A 26,233-nucleotide genomic window follows, 5' to 3' on the forward strand; every position below is an offset into this window, starting at 1 on the left:
ATGCATTTTTATATTTCCATTCTAAATATTTAGTATGTTTTTTAATCTTTCTTAGAATTTTTTTTTTGAGCATGTTTTGTTTTAGGATATTTTATCATTTAAAAGGATATTGTAAAATTTCTCATTGAATGATTTCTAAAAAAAGGTTAAAATTAATGTAAGCTTTTGTATCTGTTTAGAGAAAGTTAGTCAGTTTGGCCCCTAAGTGGCGCACAAGAATGCTGGTGATTAGTGTCTGTGATTGTGTGTGTGTGTGTGTAATTACCAGAGCAGAAGGGGATTTGTGCTAAAACTCTCCCTCCCCTCTCCTCCACTCTTCTTTTCTCCTCTGCAAGAATACGTGTGTTTATTGCGACAGCGTGCTTGAATGCCGGGTTGTTTCCTTACAAACAGGAGGTTCGAGATGCATCTGCATGCAGCCTCTCTCTGCGAGTCGCATCTGACAGCGGAAGCCCTCTGAGACCAGGACTGGGCTGCTGTAGTCTTCCCATCATTCTCTTGGATCAGATCATCCTGGCTTGGGATTTCATTGGTTTGGTTTGGTTCAGATTGCCCTGGTGTGGTCAGGACCGGTTTTGGGCTGGTTTCGAGACATCAGGTCAAGCCGAGGCCAGACAAGACTGGTTTAGGTACATGTGGGAACCAGTTTAAATGTCTCTGCATGAGTTTCTATGGGAGAGCCAGGACGCCCCACAGCGGATCCTGTCCCGACTGACCCAGCTCCTCTACAACCTATCAGCTACAGTCTTACAGGGGGTCCCCTTCTCTCCTTTCACAACCTTCAACCGCAAGAGCTCCTGGAGGGACTGGAACGGTGAGAGACCAGAATATGTGTGTGTGTGTGTGTGTGTGGTGTAGTTGTTTTGAGATGGTTTTGCTGAGGAAACAGGATGGACATTGCTGACTGCCTCTGTTAGATTCTGAGTCATTCAATTTTAGGGTACTATGTGAGCGGTTAAAGGAATAGTTCAACCAAAAATTTAACTTCTGGCAACATTTACTTACCCTCAAGTTATCCCAAACTCATATAACTTTCCTTCTTCTGAGGAACTGCAACATTTTGAAGAATGTAGTACCAGTTGATCTTTTTCATGCAGTTTCAAAGAATAAGAAGTGAAACTTTCAAGCTTCAAAAAGGATGCAAAATATCTCCTTTTGAAGGAAAAGTATATAGAAGTATGTAGTGACATGTAGTGAGTAAATGCCCGTTCACACCAAGCCGGACAACTATAACTATAAAGATAAAGTTTTAATATGGTCATAATTCTGTGGAATTAAAATTGGAATCACTTGGTGTGGACGCTAAAATAGTTATCTTTATATCTATTGTTCTCGAGAACAGGCCTTAAATAAAGAATGGAATGGATGGAACTATTCCTTAAACATGCTGTGGCCCCAAAACGTTATCTGTTGAAATTAAATTCTTACATTTTGGGTCTTCAGATAATTTTTCAGGCCAATTTAAGTAAATGTTTGTGCATTTGTGTGTGTGTGTGGTTGAGAGGTGGTTTCCTCGAGGGATTTCTCTCACATCATTGAGATGCATGTGGGTGGCCCATTGCCCGGATCGCACTGACATACATCCTCTCTCTCTCTCTTTCTTTCTCTCTCTTAGACACTTTGTGCTAAAAGTTTTGTTTCACAGTAAACCAGTGCACCTCAGCACAGAGCTAGACTGGTATATTTAGGGAACACACATGGCATGTGAGACTGATAGACATGGGCAAGTAGCGTATCAGCTCTTAAAAAAGATATTCACACACACATAGCTCGTAACAAACTGAACAATTGCTTTGCTTTGCATAGTACACAGCAGACAAACTAGGGAATAAACGCACACAAAAACAAGGCACTGCGAGGACAGCTTGTGGCAGTATCTGTACTGGAGAGCAGATGTCAGACGTCCTGAAATGTGAGTAAATCTCTGATCTTAAGCCGCTCTGTGTCTGTTTCTCACTTGTAACAGGATGCCGCTTAAGTCAGAGTGTGTTTGTGTGTATTTGCTCTTTGATATTTGACTTTCTGTGTTTAATTTGAGACGACTCCCAGCATCCTTGTGATGTCACACTCTTTTGTTCTGAATCTGCGCTATGCAGACAAGCTATTTTGGACTTCATTATCTGTCATATGCAGACTATCTTTTTAGATGATCTCGGCCCAGCTTTGGCATGAAGTCTCTAAAGTCTTTTATTATTAGAATATGATGCGTGTATGCCGCTTCTAGCCATATTGTTCCGTGACTGCATTTTTTAATACAAGCATCACTGTTACTATCGCTCATCAGTGTTATTTTTTATCCTTTAAATACTGTTAGAGTTTTTATTCATTTTATGCATTTTCTTTTAGTTTAATATTTCCTGATTTTAGTACTTTTTTTGTTTGTTTGTTTTTTAAGTTTTTGTTTTTCTGAATTGGTGAATATAATTTGACTTAGCCTATTTTAGTCAATAAATCAAGTTATACTAAATGAAATTGAGAAATATTGCCTAGGCAACTAGCTGAAATAAAATTACTTTTTATATTTTATTTTATTTTAGTTAACATTTATTTCATTTGAAGTTTAAAAAAAAATATTTTAGGTGGTTTTAGTTTGAGTGAACTATGATAACGCTGTTGCTCATGCTTAGAGTGTGATATATTTTGAGTTGATATCTAGATTTGCTATAAATCATGGCCACGTGGAGTTCTCCAGCCTGCTGTTTGTTGTAATGGTGTCTGGTAATGGTTAACTACACCTGCAGCGGTTTACGTGAGGTCAAAGTATAATGGACAGCGGTTGGAGTGGTGAAGCGGTGCTAGATCCATTTACGTCTGTGTTTGTGTTTGCTGTGAGAAGTAAATCCTAATAATCAGAAATGGAAACAGTGTGCCGTTTCATCCGTAAACCTGGGAGGACACAAACCAGGTCCACGCAGACTCTGCAGCAAGGTAAATGTGTTCGGATAACCTTTGAGATCTTTAACTGTGCTTTGAGACTATATGCAAAAACTCCAATGTAACTCCATATGCAAACATGTTAAAAATATTATGTAAAATAACTATAACAATTAACAATATAAAATTAAATTGTAAATATGACAGTGGATCAATCTGTAAAAAAAAAAAAAACTGTGAAATATATATTTAAAAAGCAGCCTTGTTTGTCAGATTCTTACCATAAAAATACACTTGCATCATTTAAAACTTAACAAATAGGTTTTTAACTCTTCATTTCATTTCAGTGTTTTAGGAACTTAAATAATTTCAATATACAAAATTATTTAAAAAAAAAATTTTTTTTACTTTATAACATACTGACAACCACCTCAAAACGCATGTCACATAATGAATCACAAAGTTCTTCAGAAGCTCAAATTAATAGGTGCACAAAAACATGTGACACTAAAACAATGCAATAAATATTAATGTAACAACATTAGAAAAATAAATAAGATGTCTATAATATTTTAATTGTTTAATCATTTGATTTGTTCATATTTGAATAATATTAAATTAAGAGTCTTAGTGTTTCTCAGACATTATGAATTACCCTTATAATAAATTCTCAAATTATGCAAATCTTTTCAAAGTAATAATCCACATTTTTAATTATTGCGAAATGTTCTTTGTTTATTTTTATTTTACAATCGAGAACTCCATTACGTCTACTGAAAGAATGACATAAACTATTCTTCTTTTGTGCATGTATTTGAAAATCTGATGAAAATGCATGTGATAGTGCCTGAAATTACAGGTGAGATAAGAGACAGGTGTGTAATGTGCTTGTGTTCGAGTGAGCAGCTTTGTTGTGGGGCGTTACCTGCATCTCAGATGGGTGTGACTGAGAAACTGCGTCACGTTTCTGACTGCAGCTCTCACACCTGAGAGAGAAAGATACAGCATCAGAGAGCGAGAGACAGACTGTGATCATTCAGCGAGTGAATATTTACAATGCGAGGACAGACAGGATGTGACAGTAAAAGGGAGAATGACTGAGGAAGGTAAGAACAGCAGTGCAGATTGAGACCGAGTGAAGGAGATGAAATGATCCTGACGGAGGAGACTGAGACACACATCTGGCCCCTGGAGAACGAAAGGAGCTGGCTGAAGATCCCTTTAGAGGAAATGGAAAGTTTCTACAGGTTCACTGTTTGCTGTGAAGGGCTAAATTGTAAGTTCCTCTTGTGTCATGTGTTGAAAAGATGAGAAGTGTTTTGGTGGCACTTTGTTGTTTTTCCTAATACACTTGTATCAGGATGTTGTTGGCAGTGATGTATCATGGGATTATTTTCAGGGTGATAATACATCTGCAGTTTGAATACATGTTTTTAGTATCTGATTGTGTGACACTATTGCTGTCCGATTTAAAAAGCTGAATGTATTTTAAATTCCCCGCATTTCACTAAAGTAAATTAAAATTAAACAATTAAATGTAGCTTTCAATTAAAAATTAATTATTTATTTATTATGAATTTCCACACCAGTATTCCTCACCTGTTTTTTTTTTCTATGACACAACAGTAAATTTTTTATTATATTACATGTCTTACCATGATGCTCCATAATAACCAGCAATTACAATTCAGTATTATATACTGTACTGAATTTGTTTTATTTTTATATTTTGCTATGTGCTTTTGTCATTTATTATTATTTTGTTAAACATTTAGCTTTATCTTAGTGCAGTTTTAGTTTCTGTAATTTTACAACTTTAAACTTCCAGTTAGTCATCAAGGTTTTTCATCTAATATAATAAAAAATAAATAAAAAAAAATATTTTTAATAGTTTAAATTTAGTTTCAGTTAACAATAACATGGTAACCAGGGGTGGTCAGCTCCATAAAGACCAAAAACACCAAACGGCATCATAATATATTATAAATGTAGTTAATAAAATTTAAAACATTGCATTTGTAATAAGACTGTCAAACGTATGTTGTAATTAGATGCACCTGCTGGCATGTTCCTCTGTGGGTGTGGTTCTTCAGCATGGCTTCTCTCTGTATGTCTGTCTCTGTGCTGCATAACCTTTGCAGTGGGAACATCACAATAGACATCAAACAAGAAAAGACTAAGCTCTCCTCTAACACACATGCGACTGTGAAGTGGTAAGAGAACACAAGAGCATGTCTTTATTTGCCTATGGGGTTGGTGAGGTTAGCTTATAGTGTTATTATGAGAACACGGTTGATCTTAAAGTGCTTTGGTTGTTTATACTGGATGAGCTTGTCTGGTTCACAGAACCCAACCTTATGTTGATGAAACAGGCAGCCATTTTGGCTCTGAGCAGTGAGCATCCACCATGTGGCTGTAGAGATCTGGGCCCGTGTTCATAAAGATTCTAAGAATCCTCTCAGAAAACTCTTAATTTAGCTTAAAAACTTTTACGTAGGAGTCTTAGCTTAAGAGCGATTCGGGACCGATCTGAGAGCAACTCTGAGTAAGGAAAAGACAAAAACTTTCATCTTAGTGAGGAGGCAGGGTTGACCCCGTTGCTATGTATGACACAATCTTTTGAAGACTGTGATTGGTTGGTTGTCCAAGAAGGATAAAAAGAGTGATTTTAAGTATAGGGTCTATTCTAAAATTCTCACTTTGAATTTACATGGGTAATTTTTCCTATTTGACCATTCTCTCTCTCTCTCACACACACACACACACACACACACACACACACACATTATATGTGTGTATATAAATCCTCTTTTTATTTACAATGCTTTTAATTTCCTATAAGGTATTTGATTGGCTTCAGGCGCGTAGATTACGCCGGGAACCACCCCACCCCCACTTTTATCATCATGGAAAGTCGTCCCCCGCACTTTTTCAGTCAAATGTGTTCGCATAGAGGTTTTCAAGAGCTGGTGTGAATAAATAAAGATTTAAACTCAAAGAGACGGGATAGTCTGCGCATGACCTGATATTTTATTCGGACCCAGGAGAAGATGAACTTAACGTAGCGCTAAACACTCCTGCAGTGTGTGTTTCATTTATACTAGAAGCCGGAGCGCGCTCTCGCGCAGAAAGTCATAACAGGAAACTCCTAATATGGGCAACAGCGTCCAGCTATCGCTGTATGAAAACAGTTGTTTTGACAGAAGAACTGAAACCTATGGAAACACAAAGACATTAATATACGATTGCGACAATATATGGTTTTTCAAGTCATCTCCAGCAGGTGATAAATACAGTATATGAACAAAGCAGTGCTAATTGACATAGATTTATTACAGTATACAAACTATTCTGCCTTATTATGTGATAAATACGTGTTTGTAGTATATACAAAAAAATCATTATTATTTGTTATTGCCCAGCAGTTATTGATTAAGCCAATTAAAAGCTAGAAATTAGAGAATAATTTAAGTTGCCTATAATATCCACTACCAGTCAAGTCTCTTCTGTTCACAAAGCCTGCATTTATTTGATCCAAAGTACAGCAAAACAGTAAACAGAAATATTTTACTAGACTATTTAAAATAACTGTTTTCTATCTGAATATGTTTCAAAATGTAATTTGAGATTTTAAAGCCTGCTAAATAAAAATATTAATTTCTATAATTTATTTTAGACTTCCTTTTTTTTATGATATACTGTATAATGTTGCAAAGGCTTTTTATTTCACATACATGCTGATCTTTTGATCCTTCTATTCATCAAAGAATGCTGAATTTTTTTTAAATCGTTTTAAATATTGATAATCAGCAAATCAGCATATTAGAATGATTTGATTTCTTAAGGATGTGACACTAAAGACTGGAGTAATGATACTGAAAATTCAACTTTGATCACAGGAATAAATAACATTTTAAAATATATTCAGATAGAAAACAGTTATTTTAACTTAATATTCACAATATTACTGCTTTTGCTGTACTTTGGATCAAATAAATGCAGGCTTGGTGAGCAGAAGAGACTTCTTTAAAAACATTACAAATCTTACTGTTCAAAAACTGTTGACTGGTAGGCTATAGATTACAGAAATGTTCTATTGTAATGCTATATCTATCTATCTATCTATCTATCTATCTATCTATCTATCTATCTATCTATATATATATATATATATATATTTCTGTCCCCCTCACTTCTGAAAAGATGGCTACGCCCCTGATTGGCTTAGAAAGATAAACATTTTTCCACTCTTTCCAATTACAGTGATTGCTGTCCTATTTAAGTGGCAGTTTGAATGTTGGTTTTAATGTATCAAACATGGAATGTGTCGGAGATGTTAGCACGTCTCTAATAAGATCAGTCACAAACATGATCCCTGCACGATCTAATCTATTGCGCCTTATTAACTCACTGTCATCCATTGTCTGCAACACATTTCTTCTGCCTCTTCGTCTTTCTGCTTTTTCTCCTCTGCTAAAGAAACTCTTAAGCCTCTTAAAAGTCCTCGTCTGTGCTCCTAACAAGTTGGACCTTAAGACCTCTTTTAAGGGTTAAGATGCTTTCTGAATTACTTTTTTCTTTACTAGGATTTTTTCTTTAATTTTAATAGTAAACGCCCACATTTCTAAGAATTTTCTTAGAATTTAATCACTAGGAGCTACTTTTTGCATTAAGATTCTTTATGAATACGGGCCCTGCTGTTTAAGCCACTCAAATGAGCTGTATGCTTGTGCGTTAATTTGTTGTGCTGAGCACCAAAGACTGAAGTCAGGTGTCATCTCTCATGGGAGCAGAGGCAGTGCAGTAACAAACTGCCAATGAACACACTTTGTTGAGAGCTGCAGTTATACATATACAGTGTTGGGAAGGTTACTTTGGAAATGTAATAGGTTACAGATTACAAGTTACCCTATTTAAAATGTAATAGTAGTGTAACTTTTTTAATTACTTTAATAAAGTAATGTAACTAATTACTTTTGAGTACATTTTGATTACTTTTATAAATTTCTAATGAATGTTAATTTGCAACTGTTAATCATCTTCAACCATTTTACACCATGCAGGTTTAACCTTACAGTAGTGCTCAATACTGTCAGACTTTCATCATTCTTCATCACCTGAATTAAGATGATCACATTTGAACACATCCACCACACAATCAGACTTTAGTAGTGCCTTTTACTTAGAGATTGATCTGAAGTTCAATGCAGATTTAAAATCAAAAGAAACAGTTTATAGATACTGTTTTTGAAACCAAATCTTTGCATAACTACAGGCATCTAACTGCATCTAACAATGGTTTGGGGAAAAATAGTTAATAAAAAAATAAAAGCATATACATCAACTCAAATACGGTTATCTAATAAGCATGTGTCCTATTTTGTGTACTAAACTCCTGAAACATTGGTGTCTTTTTGAAACACTGCTGTCTCTTTGTATATGATATGATGATAGTTTCTCAAAATAAGTAAAAAATGCTCATGAAGTGACTGTTCTAGAGATTAATTTCCATGAGAAATGGGGAAAAAAATAGGCTGGGAAATCTCACACTCATACACCCACAACCCATTCTGTTACATGGACAACACTATTTTGTGTATGGACCTGACATGAAAAAGATTTGAATCCTTAGGTTGGGGACATGCAACATAATCAAGAGTTCTCTCCTGAACTGCCCCTTCACTTCCATTATCCAACCATCTCTCTCATGACTTTAATACTGAAGATTTTTATTTGACTTTTACCTTTTGTAAGTGCAATTTTGTTTTTTTGTTTTTGGCAAATGAATTACCACTTGTATTTATTTTTACTACAAATTCCATAATTAAACCACTGTTAGTGCCATACCATGGGCTATATAAATTTTCCTCAGGGTTGTGTTTTTGTATGCACTAGCTCCCCCTAAACCTATGATAAAATATGATGATTTGTCTGCTAACTTACTACTGTAACATTACAATAGATAATAAAGACGTCGTTTATACAGTATTTTGAGTGAGTGTGAGCAATGTGCTGCTGCTGCTTGACTAAGTAAACAAAGACAAAACTACATTAGCATATTTACAGATGAAACTGACCTGCACCTGAAACCCTGAACAGAAGTGTCGCTTCTCTGCTCCAGCTTTGTGCTTACACAGTTCACTCCGGTCTCTCTCTCTCGCATTGATTACTCGGAGTCTGATCCAAACCGTTCGGCGGAGGCGCGGAGAGCGCGCGAGCCCAACCATTGCCAGTCACGACTAACCGATTCATGATTTATTAGAAATTTAATTATCGAATCGCGGATTCGGAAATAATCGCTTTAGTATATTCGGCCTGCAATTATACAATAACAATATAAAAGTAGAAGTCCAAATCGTCTGTCAGGCCACCGGGAATAGTCCCGGTTCTCCTGATGTCCAGTCAGCGCCTGATTTCCACAGACACGCAGAACGTGCAGGATTCATATTCAGTCTTTTTGCGGCTTAATATTCACAGACATCAGTCCATATCGGGTTTTGATTCAAGTGTACTGACCTACTTTTGATTTATTCGTCCAAAGTGTGGCATATTGCTTCCGCGTTTGGCTGAATTCCATTTTTTATGACTGGATTCTACGAATGTGTTTTCCGCGTCTCGGAGATTATGGGCCATATGTCTTAGTGCAATTTGGGAAAGAAATAAGCTGTATGTGGATGTGTGTAAATATTCAAATGTAATCCTCTTTGTAATCGTTACAATTTTCATAAGTAACTGTAATTTAATTACTATTTTTTTCTTAGTAACTGTAACTGATTACTGTTACATTTATTTTGTAATTAAATTACGTAACGCCGTTACATGTAACTAGTTACTCCCCAACACTGTACATATACAAGGCCATACTGTTAAAAAAACCCTGAGTGAATCATGTAAGAGTAGATTTTGTATATGTATATTGCATCAGCCTTCTCCTCATATTTGTTTGCTCGGAGTAAACGTCTGCTCTCACTGCTTTTATATACTCAGTAATACTTTGTATAGAAATTGCCCATGTTGTAGTGTAGGTTTACTCTAGCAAATCTCTTATTGCAAGGGTTTTACTATTTGCAGAGACCTGCACTGACAGTCCAAAAGCAGACTTAACTATGAGCATTAGAGGTATTGACTATTAAGAGCATTAAGAGGATTTTCTATTTTTGAATATTGAAATTAACTTAAAAACACTCTTTGTATAAAAGATTGTCAAATATTTTGAATTATATATGAGAACATGTATACATTAAAATGTATAGAAATTGTGGCATATGCTGAATGGCAAGTTTTTGATTTCTGCAGGAATCTATTCTTGCAGATTCTCCATTATCTCCTCACATCATAATTTTTCATTGACTTTATGAGCGTCTCCCCCTTTGGCTTCATTGTCAGTGTATGTTAGAGCCACTGGCCTCCATGTCCTCATTATGGTTGCTACTCTTGCTGAGTTTGTCCTTGTTTTGGCAGCCCCTGCAGTAGTGTGTGTTTGCTGCGGGGGAAATCTCTTGTTTTGTGGATTATTTTTGGAGATGCAAATATTAGAGGCATAAATGTAATTTTAGAGGAAATCTTCAGGGGATGTTTCCTCTCGCTATTGTTGTATTGCATGGTGATTTTATGCGGAGCTGCACGTGGTCGATGAACCAACATTTTTCCACAATCAGCTGCCATGATTATTTCTTCATTTGCACTTCGTTTTTGGTTTTCTAGTAAATTAATTATATTATTTTTGTGTCTATTGTGGTTTCTCTTATCATGTGTAGTTTAAACAAAGTAGTTGATATTCTCTCTCATCTGAATAGCTTTGAGTATTTTTGCACTTGTTTACACACAAAAAAATGAATAATTTGCCATGGAGCTTTGACTTCCGTTCTCGTGTATGGATTTAGGGCAGTTATAAATTTAAAAAAAAAAAAAAACCTTTGTAGTACTTCAATGCTGATCGATCTGTATATCTATATTTCCTTTGCTGTTATTTTTTTCTTTCTGTTCAGCCGTCCAGTCTTAAACTATAACCCCCTGCAAAAATATTGATAATTGTATGGTGATTTTTACCCATTTCTCTCCTGTGATGTCTTATTCTTTATGAGATTTTTAATGCAGAGACTGTTTGGAACAGCATGAGAGTAAGTAAATAATGTAACGTAAGAAATGTAATGTCTGCATGACACTGAATTGTCCTTAATGGAACTTAATTTTGTTCATCAGGAATTGATCGATTCATTGGATCGTCATTGTTTGCTAACTGAAATCTCATGTGAGTGATATTTAGATTTTGAAAAAAAAAGACACTCTTTCACTTTTAAATAAATATATGTATATTTGTGTGTGTTTGATAGACATTTTTTTGTCTGATTGTATTTTTCCAGTGTGTGGACAATTTCAGCTACTTTTTTGTTCTACACACCTGAGAATTAATTGGCATGCGCTTCTTGTTTGATGAAAAAAAAATGAAATGTTGCAAAATTCCATTGAAAAATAATTCCACTTCCCTATGCTGCCAGTAGTAAGCGTGGATAATTAAGAGTGGGGTAAAGCTGAGGCCTAAATAGCCTGTGATTCTGTTACAGTGCACGTTCTGATTTAATCTGGATGATAAAGGGGGTGTGGGACATGAACGTCCCTCGAGAACAGCTAAGCGTTACTGCTGTCCAGACGGCCATCATCCCCCCGCAGGCCAGAGGACGTGACGACTGGCAACACTGATGTAGGTTAATGATGGGACATTCTCCCACTGGCATGACCGAATTTCTGGAGCTGGAAAGAATCAAGGAAAATGAAAGTAAAATGTAGACTCAAAAAGTTGGTAAACAGTTTAGTGTGTTATTCAAAGGAAATGCCTGATCCTATGACAGTATTTCATTGCTTTTCTCCTCATCTTTGGGATTTTACTTTAATTATAAAGAGGAAGTTTCCCTCCTCTCCTTGTACCTTCAGCGCCCGCAGAGGAAGTTTTTGCATCCTTGTTGTTGTTTGTTGTTTTGTAATAAACCAGACATGCTGTCATAGTAATATCCTGTGGATATATTCATGTCTCTGTGTGTTCCTGGGACTACTTTGCAGGTGCCTGTCTGAAAACTTCCTTTTGTCTCAAGCTTTTTTCCTGTTTCATTATGAAGAGCAACCATGAAAATAACTGGTTTATGAGGACTGTTCACACCATTTATGCATAAAATTCTTTGAATGAATGTGTATTCTTTTTCATTTGCTATGCACATTTTATTTACTTGCAGTCCCTAAACTAACATCTTAATGATGTGTATTTCTGCAAACAGGCACATGAGTCCAATGGTTATTTGTGATTTGCAATTCATTTGTCTCATGAATCTGATCTTTGATGTATTTTTGGAGGACTGAGGGTTTAATTGGTTGCTGTGTGATCTGTGTGATTTGCTGCTGTGACCAAACCCATGCAAATACCCACCAGTGACTGCATCAGACTGATCACATGACTACCCAGTGTTTGTGTTTGTGTGTGCGTGTGTGTGTGTGAGACATTCACCATCCGCCACATTCACATCATTTGAAAAGGATGATTTGATGGGTCATATTATCATTGTTTTGAGCTGACATGAGTTGCACAATCATTCTCAAGTGATCTGAAAATCCCCGCTTTCTGGTAAATTTGTGTTCATATGCTCACTTTAGCAGTTGGTTCTCTCGAATCTGCTGACTGACTGTATTCACGGTTCTTTCCTTGAAACAGATGATGAAATACAAAACAACACAGGTTGTTTAAAAATGTAATGCTTCAGATTCAGGTTGTGTTGAGAAAACTGGCTGTGCATGGATCTGGGGGGAAAAAAAATGTACAGTACAAGAATTACAGGAAAACATCTATTATGAAAGACAATTTCCTCCTAAGATACAAAGAATCATGTGCTTTCCTAAAAGCGTCTCTCAGTAAAAATTCATCCTTGTGACTCCAAATGAGCACAAGACTTTGCTTGAAATGACACAATATAATATTGTCTATTAAAACACCAATGAAAATGCAGGCTTTATTGTATAATCTGAATGCATGTCAAACAAACATTGTTTTCAATACAGCAGCAAAAATCATCTTTAGGTTTTTTATTTTATTTTATTTTTTTCATACAAAATGACCGAACAAGCCCTTGAAACTGTTAGTAACTGTTGAAACTGACCTATAGTTCAAACTATTTAAATGAACATTTAAAGATCAACATGTTTATATTGACAAGAACTTCAAATGTGAGTTCACTTTTCTGCACTGAATTTTCATGTTATGTTTCTAATTTATATTTACAGATATTAGCAGGGGCTTGAGCCCCCCAAAGCACCCCCATACACACATGCCTGATAATATTAAATAATTATTATAATATATAAAAAAGATATATTTTTATAATTATAATAAAGGTAAAATGAACCAAATTTTACAATATGGATAATAACCCATTTAATCCCACATTTTTCCCAGACATGAAAATATCCAAATGATGTGTCATTAGTAACCCTTTGAAATAATCAATATTTTTTATTTTTTTTATTATTTTGGAAAAGTGTGTGAAGAAATGTTTTATGTTCGGTCACAGTTGTGACCAGTGGGATAATGTGTGTACTGAAATAACATATTTCTGCAGTCATAAAAATGGTTAGATATCTAGATAGCTATTTTAAATTGTTAAAATAATAATAATAATTCAAAATGTTTACTTTTATTTGTAAAACATAACTTTTTTTATATTAATGGTTTAGAGTATTACAACATGATTATTGTACATTTTTTGTAACATTTGAATTTTTAATTTAGTGCAATATTTTGTCACTGAAACATTTTATTGTCATTTTCACTAGCAACTGCAATTAGATTTATATTGTATATCTAAGTTCACTGTTATCCCACTGATCACTATTGTCACCATCAGCATGTTTACTCATTCTATGACCACACTCAACAAAACGAAATATATGTGAATGCATATATTTATACTAGACACCCTAAAGATCACGTGTACCAAACATCTTTGTCATATATTTATGTTAAGACACTTTAGCCTTTAGTATTGGAGCTTTGATGCAGCCATTATCTTCTCAAGGTGCAAACAGGAAGTAAATTGCTCTGGTCATGTGACAATTTGCTCTAATCAGGGTGAAACTGCACATATTTAATTGAGACCATTTATGTTTTTTTCATATTAGCAGGAAGTACACTAACACATCAGTCAGTAAGGTTTTTAGAGCTTTATAAATAAAAAAAACTTTTTTTTACAGTCACTACTGTGACCGATGGGATTAAACGGGATAATATTGTTAGCATGTCATCATGCTGATAATGTCACTTAGCTTGAAATACTTAAAACCAGTTCACAGTATAAGGTGATTTTTGAATTTATTTTTACATTTACTGTAAAGTCATGAGTTTCAAAGGAATTCAGCATTTTTAAAATATATACTACTATGTAGATATCTGAGGCTGTATTTGTTTTGCTGTGGATGTTTATTAAAGGGGCTGGTCACCTCTACAAGAGAAAATATGATGTTAGTTATTCCATCAAACGCTTCACTTATCCTGTTATGATCACTGGATTGGTTGGATACACAGTATGTTTCATAATTTACACACAATCCTGTTACTGTTGCATATGAAGTATCAGGGAAGCCTGCACGAAACAGGATCGACCGAAGTTACAGAAACACACTCCTGCTTTTCTCATTACAGCTGCTGCAGTGCTGTAGTATTATGAAAGACGGCCACATGTATCCTGTCCCTCTAGACTCTACATTTATCTGAATCAATAGGCCTGGAGTCTATTTTTACTCTCCTCTACCGGTATATGTTCAGCAGACCGTACATATGAAATCAGCTTTACAGTTTTATCACTGTTCAGTTTGAACTGGTTGTCCATTATTTCTCATAAGGAATGAGTCCCGCTGCTAATAAAGCAAGCATAGAGCTTGACTTCAGAAATTGCAGTTATAGCAAATATAACTGATTATACTCCAGTTCATTAAGTTGATCGCTTGTACAGATTGATATCATCTTATTTTGAGATTTTGATTCTAGCCCAGCATGGAAAAGGCCTTTTAGAAATGCAGATCACAAGGATAGCAATTCATTAAGTTAAATATATCCTACATAGAATGAACAATTTTACATAATTACATAGTTACAATTTTGACTACACTGATGCTACTTGGGCTATGAAGTTTACAGAATGAAGTTTAATAAAATAATGGTTTATACTTGGTTATTTAACCGCATGTATGTTATGTAACGGTGTACATTAAGAGCTGTTAAACAGTTGAGCCAAGAGGATCTAGCTCAGTGGCATAGTGTTACTGATCATCAAGCACAGAAAGGGGCATTGTGTTTGTCTTTATAAAAGTGAAGCCCTGTCTCTCTTAAATAATCTGTAGTGTGTGAGTGTCTCAGACGAGCATGGAGTGGGTATTTATAGCCGGACACAAGATCTAAGAGAAGAGAGCCAGGGGATTTCCAGCGAGGGTGTCTAGAACTTAACCTGCATTTTAAAGTCCTCCTGTTGTATGTGGCCTTCAGGCTGCGAGAGAGCCTTGAGCTGAGGATTGTGTATCACAAAAGTCACAATGAACATATAATTTCCCAGACAGCACCAGCCCAGATATACCTTTCTGTAAACTTACCTGTGCTATTGTCTCAAAATAGTGTGTAGTGCATTAAAATGCTTGACAATTGTATTATTTTGTAAGTAACCATGGTGCTCTAAGAATGGAGTACTCACACACACAAAAAAAAAATTAAATTGGAGAATATATTTAGACACTTTAGTTATCTAACTTTGGCAGTCTTTGCTGCTGTTCTATTATTTTATAAGCATAAAAAGGCCATTTTGATGTGTCTAAATCTGTTTTGTTTCCATTGATATCTCTCTCTCTCTCTCTCTCTCTCTCTCTCAAGCTGAAGCTTTTTGAGTTACATCAAAGGCTTTGCAGAACTATAGTTATATAGAGCTGTTTAATTCACAGCAGTAGACTCTCTCTCTGTGCAGACTCCAGCCACAAACAGGTGGTGTGTGTGTGTGTGTGTGTGTGTGTGTGTGTGTGTCTTTTTCCCAGGCTCTTTGTGAATACAGACGTACAGCGCCTTTCACTCTGCTCTTATGGATTGCTTGAACTGGGTGTGTGTGGCATCCATGCAGCTCTGTATGACTTTACACAGTGCAGGGTAAAAAATATAATAAAATATATATCTGTTACATTTACTAACAAGTACTTCAAAAGCATTTCTTAATCTTGTAATTAATTTCAATATGTACTCACACATTATTAAGAGCAAAAGTTGTTACTTTTGATATTATTCAATGGGTGTGAGCTGACAAGAACTATCAATAAACCATTATCTTTTACAACCCGAATTCCGGAAAAGTTGGGACGTTTTTTAAATTTTAATAAAATGAAAACTAAAGGAATTTCAAATCACATGAGCCAATATTTTATTCACAATAGAACATAGATAACGTAGCAAATGTTTAAACTGAGAAATTTTACACTTTTATCCACTTAATTAGCTCATTTAAAATTTAATGTCTGCTTCAGGTCTCAAAAAAGTTGGCACGGGGGCAACAAATGGCTAAAAAAGCAAGCAGTTTTGAAAAGATTCAGCTGGGAGAACATCTAGTGATTAATTAAGTTAATTGATATCAGGTCTGTAACATGATTAACTATAAAAGCTTTGTCTTAGAGAAGCAGAGTCTCTCAGAAGTAAAGATGGGCAGAGGCTCTCCAATCTGTGAAAGACTGCGTAAAAAAAATTGTGGAAAACTTTAAAAACAATGTTCCTCAACGTCAAATTGCAAAGGCTTTGCAAATCTCATCATCTACAGTGCATAACATCATCAAAAGATTCAGAGAAACTGGAGAAATCTCTGTGCGTAAGGGACAAGGCCGGAGACCTTTATTGGATGCCCGTGGTCTTCGGGCTCTCAGACGACACTGCATCACTCATCGGCATGATTGTGTCAATGACATTACTAAATGGGCCCAGGAATACTTTCAGAAACCACTGTCGGTAAACACAATCCGCCGTGGCATCAGCAGATGCCAACTAAAGCTCTATCATGCAAAAAGGAAGTCATATGTGAACATGGTCCAGAAGCGCCGTCGTGTCCTGTGGGCCAAGGCTCATTTAAAATGGACTATTTCAAAGTGGAATAGTGTTTTATGTTCAGACGAGTCCAAATTTGACATTCTTGTTGGAAATCACGAACGCCGTGTCCTCCGGGCTAAAGAGGAGGGAGACCTTCCAGCATGTTATCAGCGTTCAGTTCAAAAGCCAGCATCTCTGATGGTATGGGGGTGCATAAGTGCATACGGTATGGGCAGCTTGCATGTTTTGGAAGGCTCTGTGAATGCTGAAAGGTATATAAAGGTTTTAGAGCAACATATGCTTCCCTCCAAACAACGTCTATTTCAGGGAAGGCCTTGTTTATTTCAGCAGGACAATGCAAAACCACATACTACAGCTATAACAACAGCATGGCTTCGTCGTAGAAGAGTCCGGGTGCTAACCTGGCCTGCCTGCAGTCCAGATCTTTCACCTATAGAGAACATTTGGCGCATCATTAAACGAAAAATACGTCAAAGACGACCACAAACTCTTCAGCAGCTGGAAATCTATATAAGGCAAGAATGGGACCAAATTCCAACAGCAAAACTCCAGCAACTTTTTTTGAAAAGAAAAGGAGATGCTATACCATGGTAAACATGCCCCGTCCCAACTATTTTGAGACCTGTAGCCGAAATCAAAATTGAAATGAGCTCATTTTGTGCATAAAATTGTAAACTTTCTCAGTTTAAACATTTGCTATGTTATCTATGTTCTTTTGTGAATAAAATATTGGCTCATGTGATTTGAAAGTCTTTTAGTTTTCATTTTATTAAAATTTTAAAAACGTCCCGACTTTTCCGGAATTCGGGTTGTATTAATTAAAGATGAAAAAGATCCATAAATACTGTAACAACTTTAATGCTCAGTGTTAGTTTATGTTGGTGCATTAACTAATGCTAACCAATAGTTTATTATTGTAAAGTGTTAGTAAAAATGTTGTTATTAAAATGTTTCATGTTAAATTGTATCAATGACCATACACTGTCACTTTTTAATGTAATTTAGTTTTTCTGCACATTTGCTAAATTTTAAAATAACAATAGGGAACATTAAAAAAAGTTGTAAAAAAAATAGTACCAAAGTAATTTTTTACGATGTCTTTATAATTTTTTTGTCATATTGATGAAATTCAATTTTTTTTAAAAACTAAAAAGAGCTATTAAAAGCTGTGAATTTCAAGATGAAAATTTTTGGAATAATTAGAACAATGAATATTAATGTCAGAATTTTGTTGCATTATTATTTTTGTATTTATTTAATTTAACTATTTGTCTTATTGGCATGGAAGGCCAAACCTATGCATTTGTATTTTCACAGTATAGTGTCAAACGAAGTGCAATAACAACAGTGCAAAATGAATAAAATATAAAAAACTAATTACAATAAAACAATTTAAAAAAATACATCACACCATTAAAGCAGTTATTAAAAGGGAAAAAGTACAGCTAACTAAATATCCCAATTATTGTAATAATGAACATATTTTATGTGCGGTATAGTATAATAGATTTGAGTATCATGATAGATGGAGTAATGTAGTTTATGTGCTCCACCTCTCAGTCCGGCCCCAGTATTTTGATTGGCTGTCTATTATTAATCCACAGGGCCCTGGCAGAGTGACAAACAGAGAAAACTGCTGTCATCCCCCCCATCCCTCTCTCTCTCTCTCAAACCTGTTACAGGCAGGACGATTAGAGAGTGTGTGCGTATGTCAGAGCTTATCCACTCACTCACGCACACACACAGGTCACACTACAGAATTGCATTCTGGTTTGTTAAAGCGGCTGCCCCAGGGCTTTTCCTCCCTTTAACTCCACCGTCTGTTCCTTGCACCTTTATGTATGTGTGTGTGTGTGGCAGAGTAACCTGATGCCGGTAGAGTTTGTGTGTGTTGGAGATGAGGATATGTGAAGTGCGCTGACGGACAGTTATGCGTGGCAGTTTACGTAAGTCCTGCAGGAGGATGAAGCCCCAGAGATAGAGGCACCTGAAACAGGAGGGTGGCCGGGAAAGGTGCACTCTGAGCAGGATGGAGCTCAACCGAGTGTCCTTGCTCTGCCAGGACATTACCAGACTATGGCTGCAACTGAAAATGGTGACAGGTAGGAGACTAAAGTAGTCTTTATAGATTAATAAACTCATGAAATTAACTTCACATCAATTCTCAGAAAGTAGGGTTCTTTATTGACATTGGTGGTTCCAAGAAGAACCTTTAACATCCATGGAACCTTTCCATTCCACAAAGTTCTTCATAATGGAAAAAGCTTCTTTAGGTTTTTATGTTCTTCACACTAAAAATATATTTTTTAAAGAACTGCTCTTTGAAAGGAAGCCCAAAATGGGGGTTCTATGGAAGAAGGGCACTTAATTTTTAAAAGTGTAGGAAATTTTTTTTTAACCTTTTGGGTTTAAACATCTCTGTTCTGATTATGCTTTATATGTGGATTTCAGCTTTTTAAATGATATGCTTTTGTGGTCTTGATATTTAAATTAAGGAGTAGATTTCCATTCATCATACTTTTCTTATTGTAAAAGTGTGTACTTCTCTTTCATACAGTGCTGTGATCTGAAATCTGTGTTTGGTTACATGTTAAACTTTCCCACAGTTCATTGATTTTCAAGTTCAAATGCGACCCTGAATTTGAATGTAAACTCCCCCCTCCTTTTTTGCACTGTCTGATCGTGAGAAGCGTATTGTTTGTTGGTCAACGGTTTGTAACAGTTTCACCCATGCTCATATGGGCCACTTTTGGCACCAGTCTGGTTTTATGCCAACTTCCCGAAACCAGTTGGGCTGACACCAAGGTGTTGTTTCACATTGAAGCTTTTCTTCAAGCCTGTCAATATGCGCAGTGATCGAAGTTCTGTCTTAGCTGTGAAAGCTCATCATGGACACAAAGTTTCACTGTGTATGCAAGTAACAGCACATCAGAAGATATTTGCTTATTAAATCTAGACAGGCGTGCTGTAACTATGACCTCGGGCTATACTGCAGAAGGCACTGTTAGTTGAATGGAAAATGTTAGGTGCTGAATCAGATGCTGAAATATGAGCTCTATTTAGCTGAGTTTTTCTTTTCTATTGCTGAAAGAACTGAAAGCAGCTTTAATAAGGGTCAAACTACAACAGATACTGTATACCTGAGTGCTGCAAAGTGTAGGCTACTTACTTTACTATTTGAAGAGTGGCATCCAAGAACACACTTTCTTTCTGCTGTTAAGAGTAAGTGGGGTGTCTTTCTATAATACCTGATCTGTGTGTGTGTGTATAGTGTGTATAATGATTTGATGTATGATAAGTGTGTTCTTTTATTATTTTCTTAAACTATATTTTGAAATTTTTCTGGATGAAATTTGAATGGTGCTTGCCCAAGCAAAAGTTGCTGTCACAATGTCAGGCTGTTGTGAATCGAAGCCAGAGCATTCCTATGCAGTTGCTATGGTGAGAGGTTTTTAGCATGTTGTTCTGCAGTTGCTAGGGTGTTCTGGCTGGTTTCCCAAATCAAAAGAGCTCACCCTGGTACCTAGATATGGCATGGGTCCTTCTTCCTAATTTAATTTTTTAAGTAACAGCTCACCTCTTTTAATAAGATACAATATGAGACATCATTACAAAATTGGTGTAGGACTGGTTACACCATTTTTATAACTGTTAGTGTTTGAAAATATTATAAATGTAATTTATTCCTGTGAGGCAAAGCTGAAATTTCAGCATCATTACTCCAGTCTTCAGTGTCACATGATCCTTCAGAAATCATTTTGATATGCTGCTTAAGAAGCATTTATCATCAATGTTGAAAACCGTTTTTGTGCTTAGGATTTTGGTGAAATTCTTTAATGGATAGGTCAGTCAAAAGAACAGCATTTTTTTTATCCATGTAAGTCTTTACTGTCACTTGATTAAATTGAATGTATCCTTTCTAAATATTAATAACAACTTTTGTAGTGTATTTGCAGTAGGGTTAACTATGAGCAGCTCTAATAGTTTTGCTTGCAAACACTTCTAAAATGTGTGACATTTTTGCAGTGTTTTGCCGTGTTATATTTTTTTCTCACTCTTCTGGTTGACTTCACAGGGTTTGTCATAACAATTTTACTCACTATGATTATTTAGTAACCATCTGTCTATAAATGTCTGGTGTGGTTTTTGTCTTGTGTGTCCAACTACTGTGGTTTTGCTGGGCACCAAGTCCAGAAACTTTTTACTCTTCAATATCACCGCTGAGAGCGAAAATAGAAGATTGTAAAGTCATACCCCTTAATCAGTTACAAACAGAATTTATACAATTCAAAGGCTCTGATCAGCATGTTTTTAAAGACTGTTTTAAAGAAAGTCTCTGAACTTTAGTGGCCTCGTTTTATTTTTGTTCCGTTTCAGACCACAATGATCTGATATACATTCAATTAAACTGTTAAAAAGATGGGCACGGAATGTAGAGAATTTGACCCAATTGTTGCCCATTTGTTGCTGTTGTAGGGGGCTGTGTGTGCGTGTGTGTGTGTGTGTGTGTGTTTCTCATTTGTATTCTTCCAGCCTAACAGATGGAGACTCTGTGAAGTGCAGATAAGATATCAAATGTTAGTGCATGAACACACACCCTAGTTTATTCTGATGCACACTGACCTTTTAGTTAGCAGTTGGTGTGATTGTATAATTGATATGGCACTGTTCACATTTGTCCATATAGCTGGAGCCAGACCACATGTCTGAATACATCACACACACACACACACACGGTTACAGTGCCCTCATGACAATCAACCATGTGCATTGTTAATAAGCCATTTGGGACTTTAAGTTGTTTGTGTGTGTTGTGAGTGTGTAAATAATGAGCAGGTGCATAGTTTTGTGTAATGAAGATCAGAGAAGCAATCCACGTGTATATGTGTAATGGTGTGTAATGTTGTGGCTTAATGGTATTGTGTTATGTGGAACTGCTTTATAGCTAAATTGAATGTTTTGTAACTCGTTAACTTTGCAACACTGTTATCCTGTTATTGAACTAATTTAAATAACATTGAGATAAATAATGAATATTCATCCCTAGAGTTGCTTTATAGTTGAAATTAGTCATTTTATAACTGATGAATTTTGCAATTTTCCTGTTTATTTCTGTGAAGCTGATTTGCTACAGAACAATCTATTTTGAATAAAGCACCATTTTGATAATGTGACTTTATGGTTAAGGATCTGAGCGTTGCAAATACAGATCGTTGTTTGATCCCAAAATCAAATGTTTGTTTGGACAAAAAGAACACTGATTCCTGGTTTTGCATTGATTATTTTTTTGTCAATTTTTAATAAAACGAGGGTCTGTAAATAACAGAATTTTCATTTTTGGTCCAACTATCCTTTTATAATTTGGTCTATTGTATGACTTGAAGACAAATGCAAAAGTAATATGGATAATGGATGAAGTGACTTACAGCATGTGGCTTAGTTCTGTGTTTTAAACTGTTGTTCTGGAACATTAATTGTATATTAGCCTTGTTTAATGAATTATATGAGCTTCTTTTTGTTAAGAGTGCATAAAGGATGTAGTTATTATGGAAATCACAATGAGATATGGGTGTGATTCCTGTGTAAAGAAAGATGTCATGCTTACAGTATGTAGCAGTAATGGTTTATATTGCACTCCTGTGCGTTTTAAGCTGGACTGGTTCTTTGTAGTTCAGACAGGCTCGGACTTGATACAGACGAAGAGGTCTTTGACAAAAACTGCAGCATGCATTTAACTTGTGCTGCTTGCACAGACACGAAGAACAAAGAGGATGTTTTCCTTGCATGTTAACATTGAGTGTGTATGTGTCTGTGCATTGGTATGTATCTTATTTTTCCATCTGAGCTGTTAGTGCAGTGCTGAGGTTTTAAGCCACTGTATCCAACACTCTCCTGTAAATAATGCAAAGAGTGGACACAACCGCAGAGACACGGAAAACATGTTGTCCTTGTTCTCCTGCATCAGGAAAAACAGTTCCAAGAGAGGTGAGATCTTCTTGGATATAGAGGATAAAATCACAAAATTACTTCTTTATTTAGTTGTTTTTGTTGTAGGCTGTTTTGGCTTGTGGACAAGAACATTCTGATCTTTTAAAATCTGTAATTCTCAGAGTAGGAAGAGTCCTGGTTGTTCTAAACATCTTCCATTATGGATAATGGAGGCTACATGCTTCTGTGACCCCTCATTGCAGCAGAAGTTTTTCTGAACTCTTCTCCAGATGTGTGGTTTGATGCAATCCTGACTTTACGGGCATATTTTTTTTTTACCTCAGGGATTGGTTTATGCTCCTTATATGAATATTCAGCTGTTAGACCTTTTGTTAAGACGTCTGCTTTTCCAAATCATACCCATTCGATTGAATTTGCAACAGGTTAGCTTCAATAAAATGTACAAGCAATATGAATGCCCCTGAGCTAAATTTCAACTTCAACAGATAATGGTATGAATACTTATGCAATGGAATCATTTGAGTTTTTTTTTTAATCTTTTATAAATTTGCAAAGATGTTAAAAACCTGTTATTTGCTTTTGTCATTATGGTGTATGGAGTGTAGACTGATGGGAAAACAAATAATTTAAAGCAGTTTAACATAAGGCTACAACATAACAAAAAGAATTCTTTGGCAAGGCTGTGTGTGTCTGTGTGTGTGTGTGTGTGTGTGTACACACACACACATACACACACACATATATCTGTACATGCATGCATGTGTACAAATCTGGGTAGTAATATAGTAACAAATTACAATTAATCTGGTTTACATAATCAAGTCCAAAAATTAAGTACTTGTAATTAGATTAAATTACATTTTAAAATACTCGTAATCCGAATACAATTTTTATTGATTACATGATTACATATTGATTCTCCTTTTTTTTTTTTTTTACTTTTAAGTTTTCCTTTCTGAAATGGCCTACCACTTAAAATATATGGCAGTGGCTATTTGCACGAAATTCAAATAGCAATAAATGCTATTTACACTGTGTAAATAGCAATTAGATGTTATTTACACTAAAATAGCAGTATTTTTAAGTGCAAATATCTATAGTTTCTATTTACACTTAAAATAACAGGATTTTCTGCTATTTGTGTTACTTAATTTAAATAGTGGCAATTATCTGCACCTCAGTATTGTAATACATTATAAAACAGTATGCAATAATAATGTATTGTGTAAAATTATAATTTTTATTCATTATTAAATGGATGCCACTTTATTGGGACAATAAAGCGCTCCCTTCACCCACTGTAACCCTTCCCGATACTTTATAACTTCATTTTTATTGAAAATAAATGCCTTTCCGATGTGATATGAGATTTGTAAAGGCAGTAAAAAAGGTTTGACAAAAGATTGTTTTGAACCCAGGTTTATCGCATCAAAAAGACTGTGATATACGCTTTATCATCTACACCCCTGGTCTTTTAGTGTTGACTACCCCAATCAGTTTTGTGGACATTCACACAAAGACCAGTCATTAGTCAGGCGGGGACACACAGCATTTGACCACTGGATTTACAAAAATCATTTCAGGTTTGAGAAGTGTTTCAACATTGCATCAACTACTGATGAACACATTCATTTTTATTTGAATTATTTAACCATATACTACAATTCTTGTCATGTAATTTGAAATCAGTAATTGACTACAATTAGTAAGTAATCTACCCAGCTCTGCATGTGTGTGTAATTGCTGCTTACTTGCTAGTTTTAAAACTGTAAAATCTGTAAGGCATTTGATTTTGTTCTTTACTGTGAATATTTTCACAGATGAAGGGGTTTCTGGCATTGCTCTGTATCCGTGTCATGTGCCCTGTAGCCGTGACTACATTCACAATGTAACAGCCTCTCATACCTAATTGCTTAAATGCATAATAGTGTTTGGAATACAATCCAATTTGGAACACAGAAGAACTTGTCATGGAGTGCCTGGACCTAAAATCCCTCGACCTGTTTTTTTAAGTCATTCTATTTTTATCATTTAACTCCTATCAAATGGTATCTTTGTGATGTTGAATAACTGTAGAATGAACACTTTTATAGCCTGAAGCAACAAATGATGAATATATGAGATTAACTTTATTAGTATAATTATACTTTACCTGAATGTCTATAATGCTTGTTCTAAATAACAAAGAAAAGCGAAGCATTGCTGTGTTTGTTGGTCACAACTTCTCTTCAGCATAACTGGCAATCTTTCAGTGCCAGAAACTTCTCTTAACCTCAAAAGCTCAGTTTTTACCTGGGCTGTGGCAGCTCTCTCTGAAGTCACGCGACACTCTTACTGAAGGTCACTGAGATCAGAAATCCTACAGTGATCTTAATCTGAATGTGGTCTGCGATCAGCTTTTACCAGCTCACTGTCTGTGTAACCAGGGTAGATAAAGGATTAACAGCTCTCGCTTTATCTGCAAGCATCTGTCTTTACTAATCATGGCCGTGGCATGGTGTTGGGAACGGTGAAAACAGGTGCTCGTCTGTGATCAGTGACGTTGGCAGTGGAGCGGTGGGAAAGGAAGAGGACTGTTTTGATCGGTTGATCAGTAGAGCTGAACTTTTGGGGGCTGAACTTTGAACGTCATGGTAGTGTGCTTATATTGGCCAACAAATGAAGGGTCTGAGGAATGATGAACCTTTATTTAAAATAGCATTCACAATGTCATTGAACTTTACAGAAACTTAATAACAGGGTGAGCAGCCAGAGTGTTTTTCTGTGATGTTGTAATGGGTCTTACGTCACTGTCCTTCTGATTTCAAGGAGGCCTTATCTTCTCCTGAAGGCTTCTCCACTGTACTCCATAGCTTTCAAAGAAGGGCATTTCCTGTGTGAAGAGATTAGATTAACAGATCACTTTGTCAGATGTGCTGTTTCTTACAGACAATATAATATATCACATTATAATCAAAAGAAACATGTAATAGAAATCACAGTAAAGATGAGCGTGTTGATGGGTAGAGTGCATCACAGTGTCAGATGTGAGTAAAAATGGGTTTTGGGAAGTAAATAAAACGTGTTACTTTCATTTGGAATTGCTATGTTAGATTTAAGATGAATTATAGTAACATTGAATAATTGAGTGAAAAATTGATGCTTTAAATAATTAGTTATGTTTTTATAATATGTTATTTTAATTCATTTTATGTTTTGATACCATGATGATATTTTTTCAAAATCATTTTTGTCATGTTTTGTTTTATTCTGTTTGTTTTGAGTTTATTTGCTTTTTAGTTATTATTTTATTTCATTTGTTTT

The 26,233-nt window shown here is 35.6% G+C and overlaps 1 protein-coding gene across 12 annotated transcripts in view; it reads left to right on the forward strand.

Moving 5' to 3' along the window:
* The first annotated feature begins 580 nt into the window (after window positions 1-580).
* mcf2la (mcf.2 cell line derived transforming sequence-like a) overlaps window positions 581-26,233 on the forward strand; it is a 65,970-nt gene continuing 40,317 nt past the window's right edge. For 5 of the 12 annotated variants that reach the window (XM_059554557.1, XM_059554561.1, XM_059554556.1 and 2 more), the window contains exon 1: window positions 584-814. In XM_059554557.1, the coding sequence (XP_059410540.1) occupies window positions 652-814 (163 nt within the window). In that variant the 5' untranslated portion in view covers window positions 584-651. Of the gene's footprint in view, window positions 815-2,798; window positions 2,929-3,897; window positions 4,151-4,944; window positions 5,088-18,719; window positions 19,084-26,233 lie in introns of those variants that run through there. The other 7 variants (XM_059554554.1, XM_059554553.1, XM_059554564.1 and 4 more) reach the window with 7 other exon arrangements.

This window comes from Carassius carassius, chromosome 7 (assembly GCF_963082965.1).
Source record: "Carassius carassius chromosome 7, fCarCar2.1, whole genome shotgun sequence".
Lineage (NCBI taxonomy): Eukaryota > Metazoa > Chordata > Actinopteri > Cypriniformes > Cyprinidae > Carassius > Carassius carassius.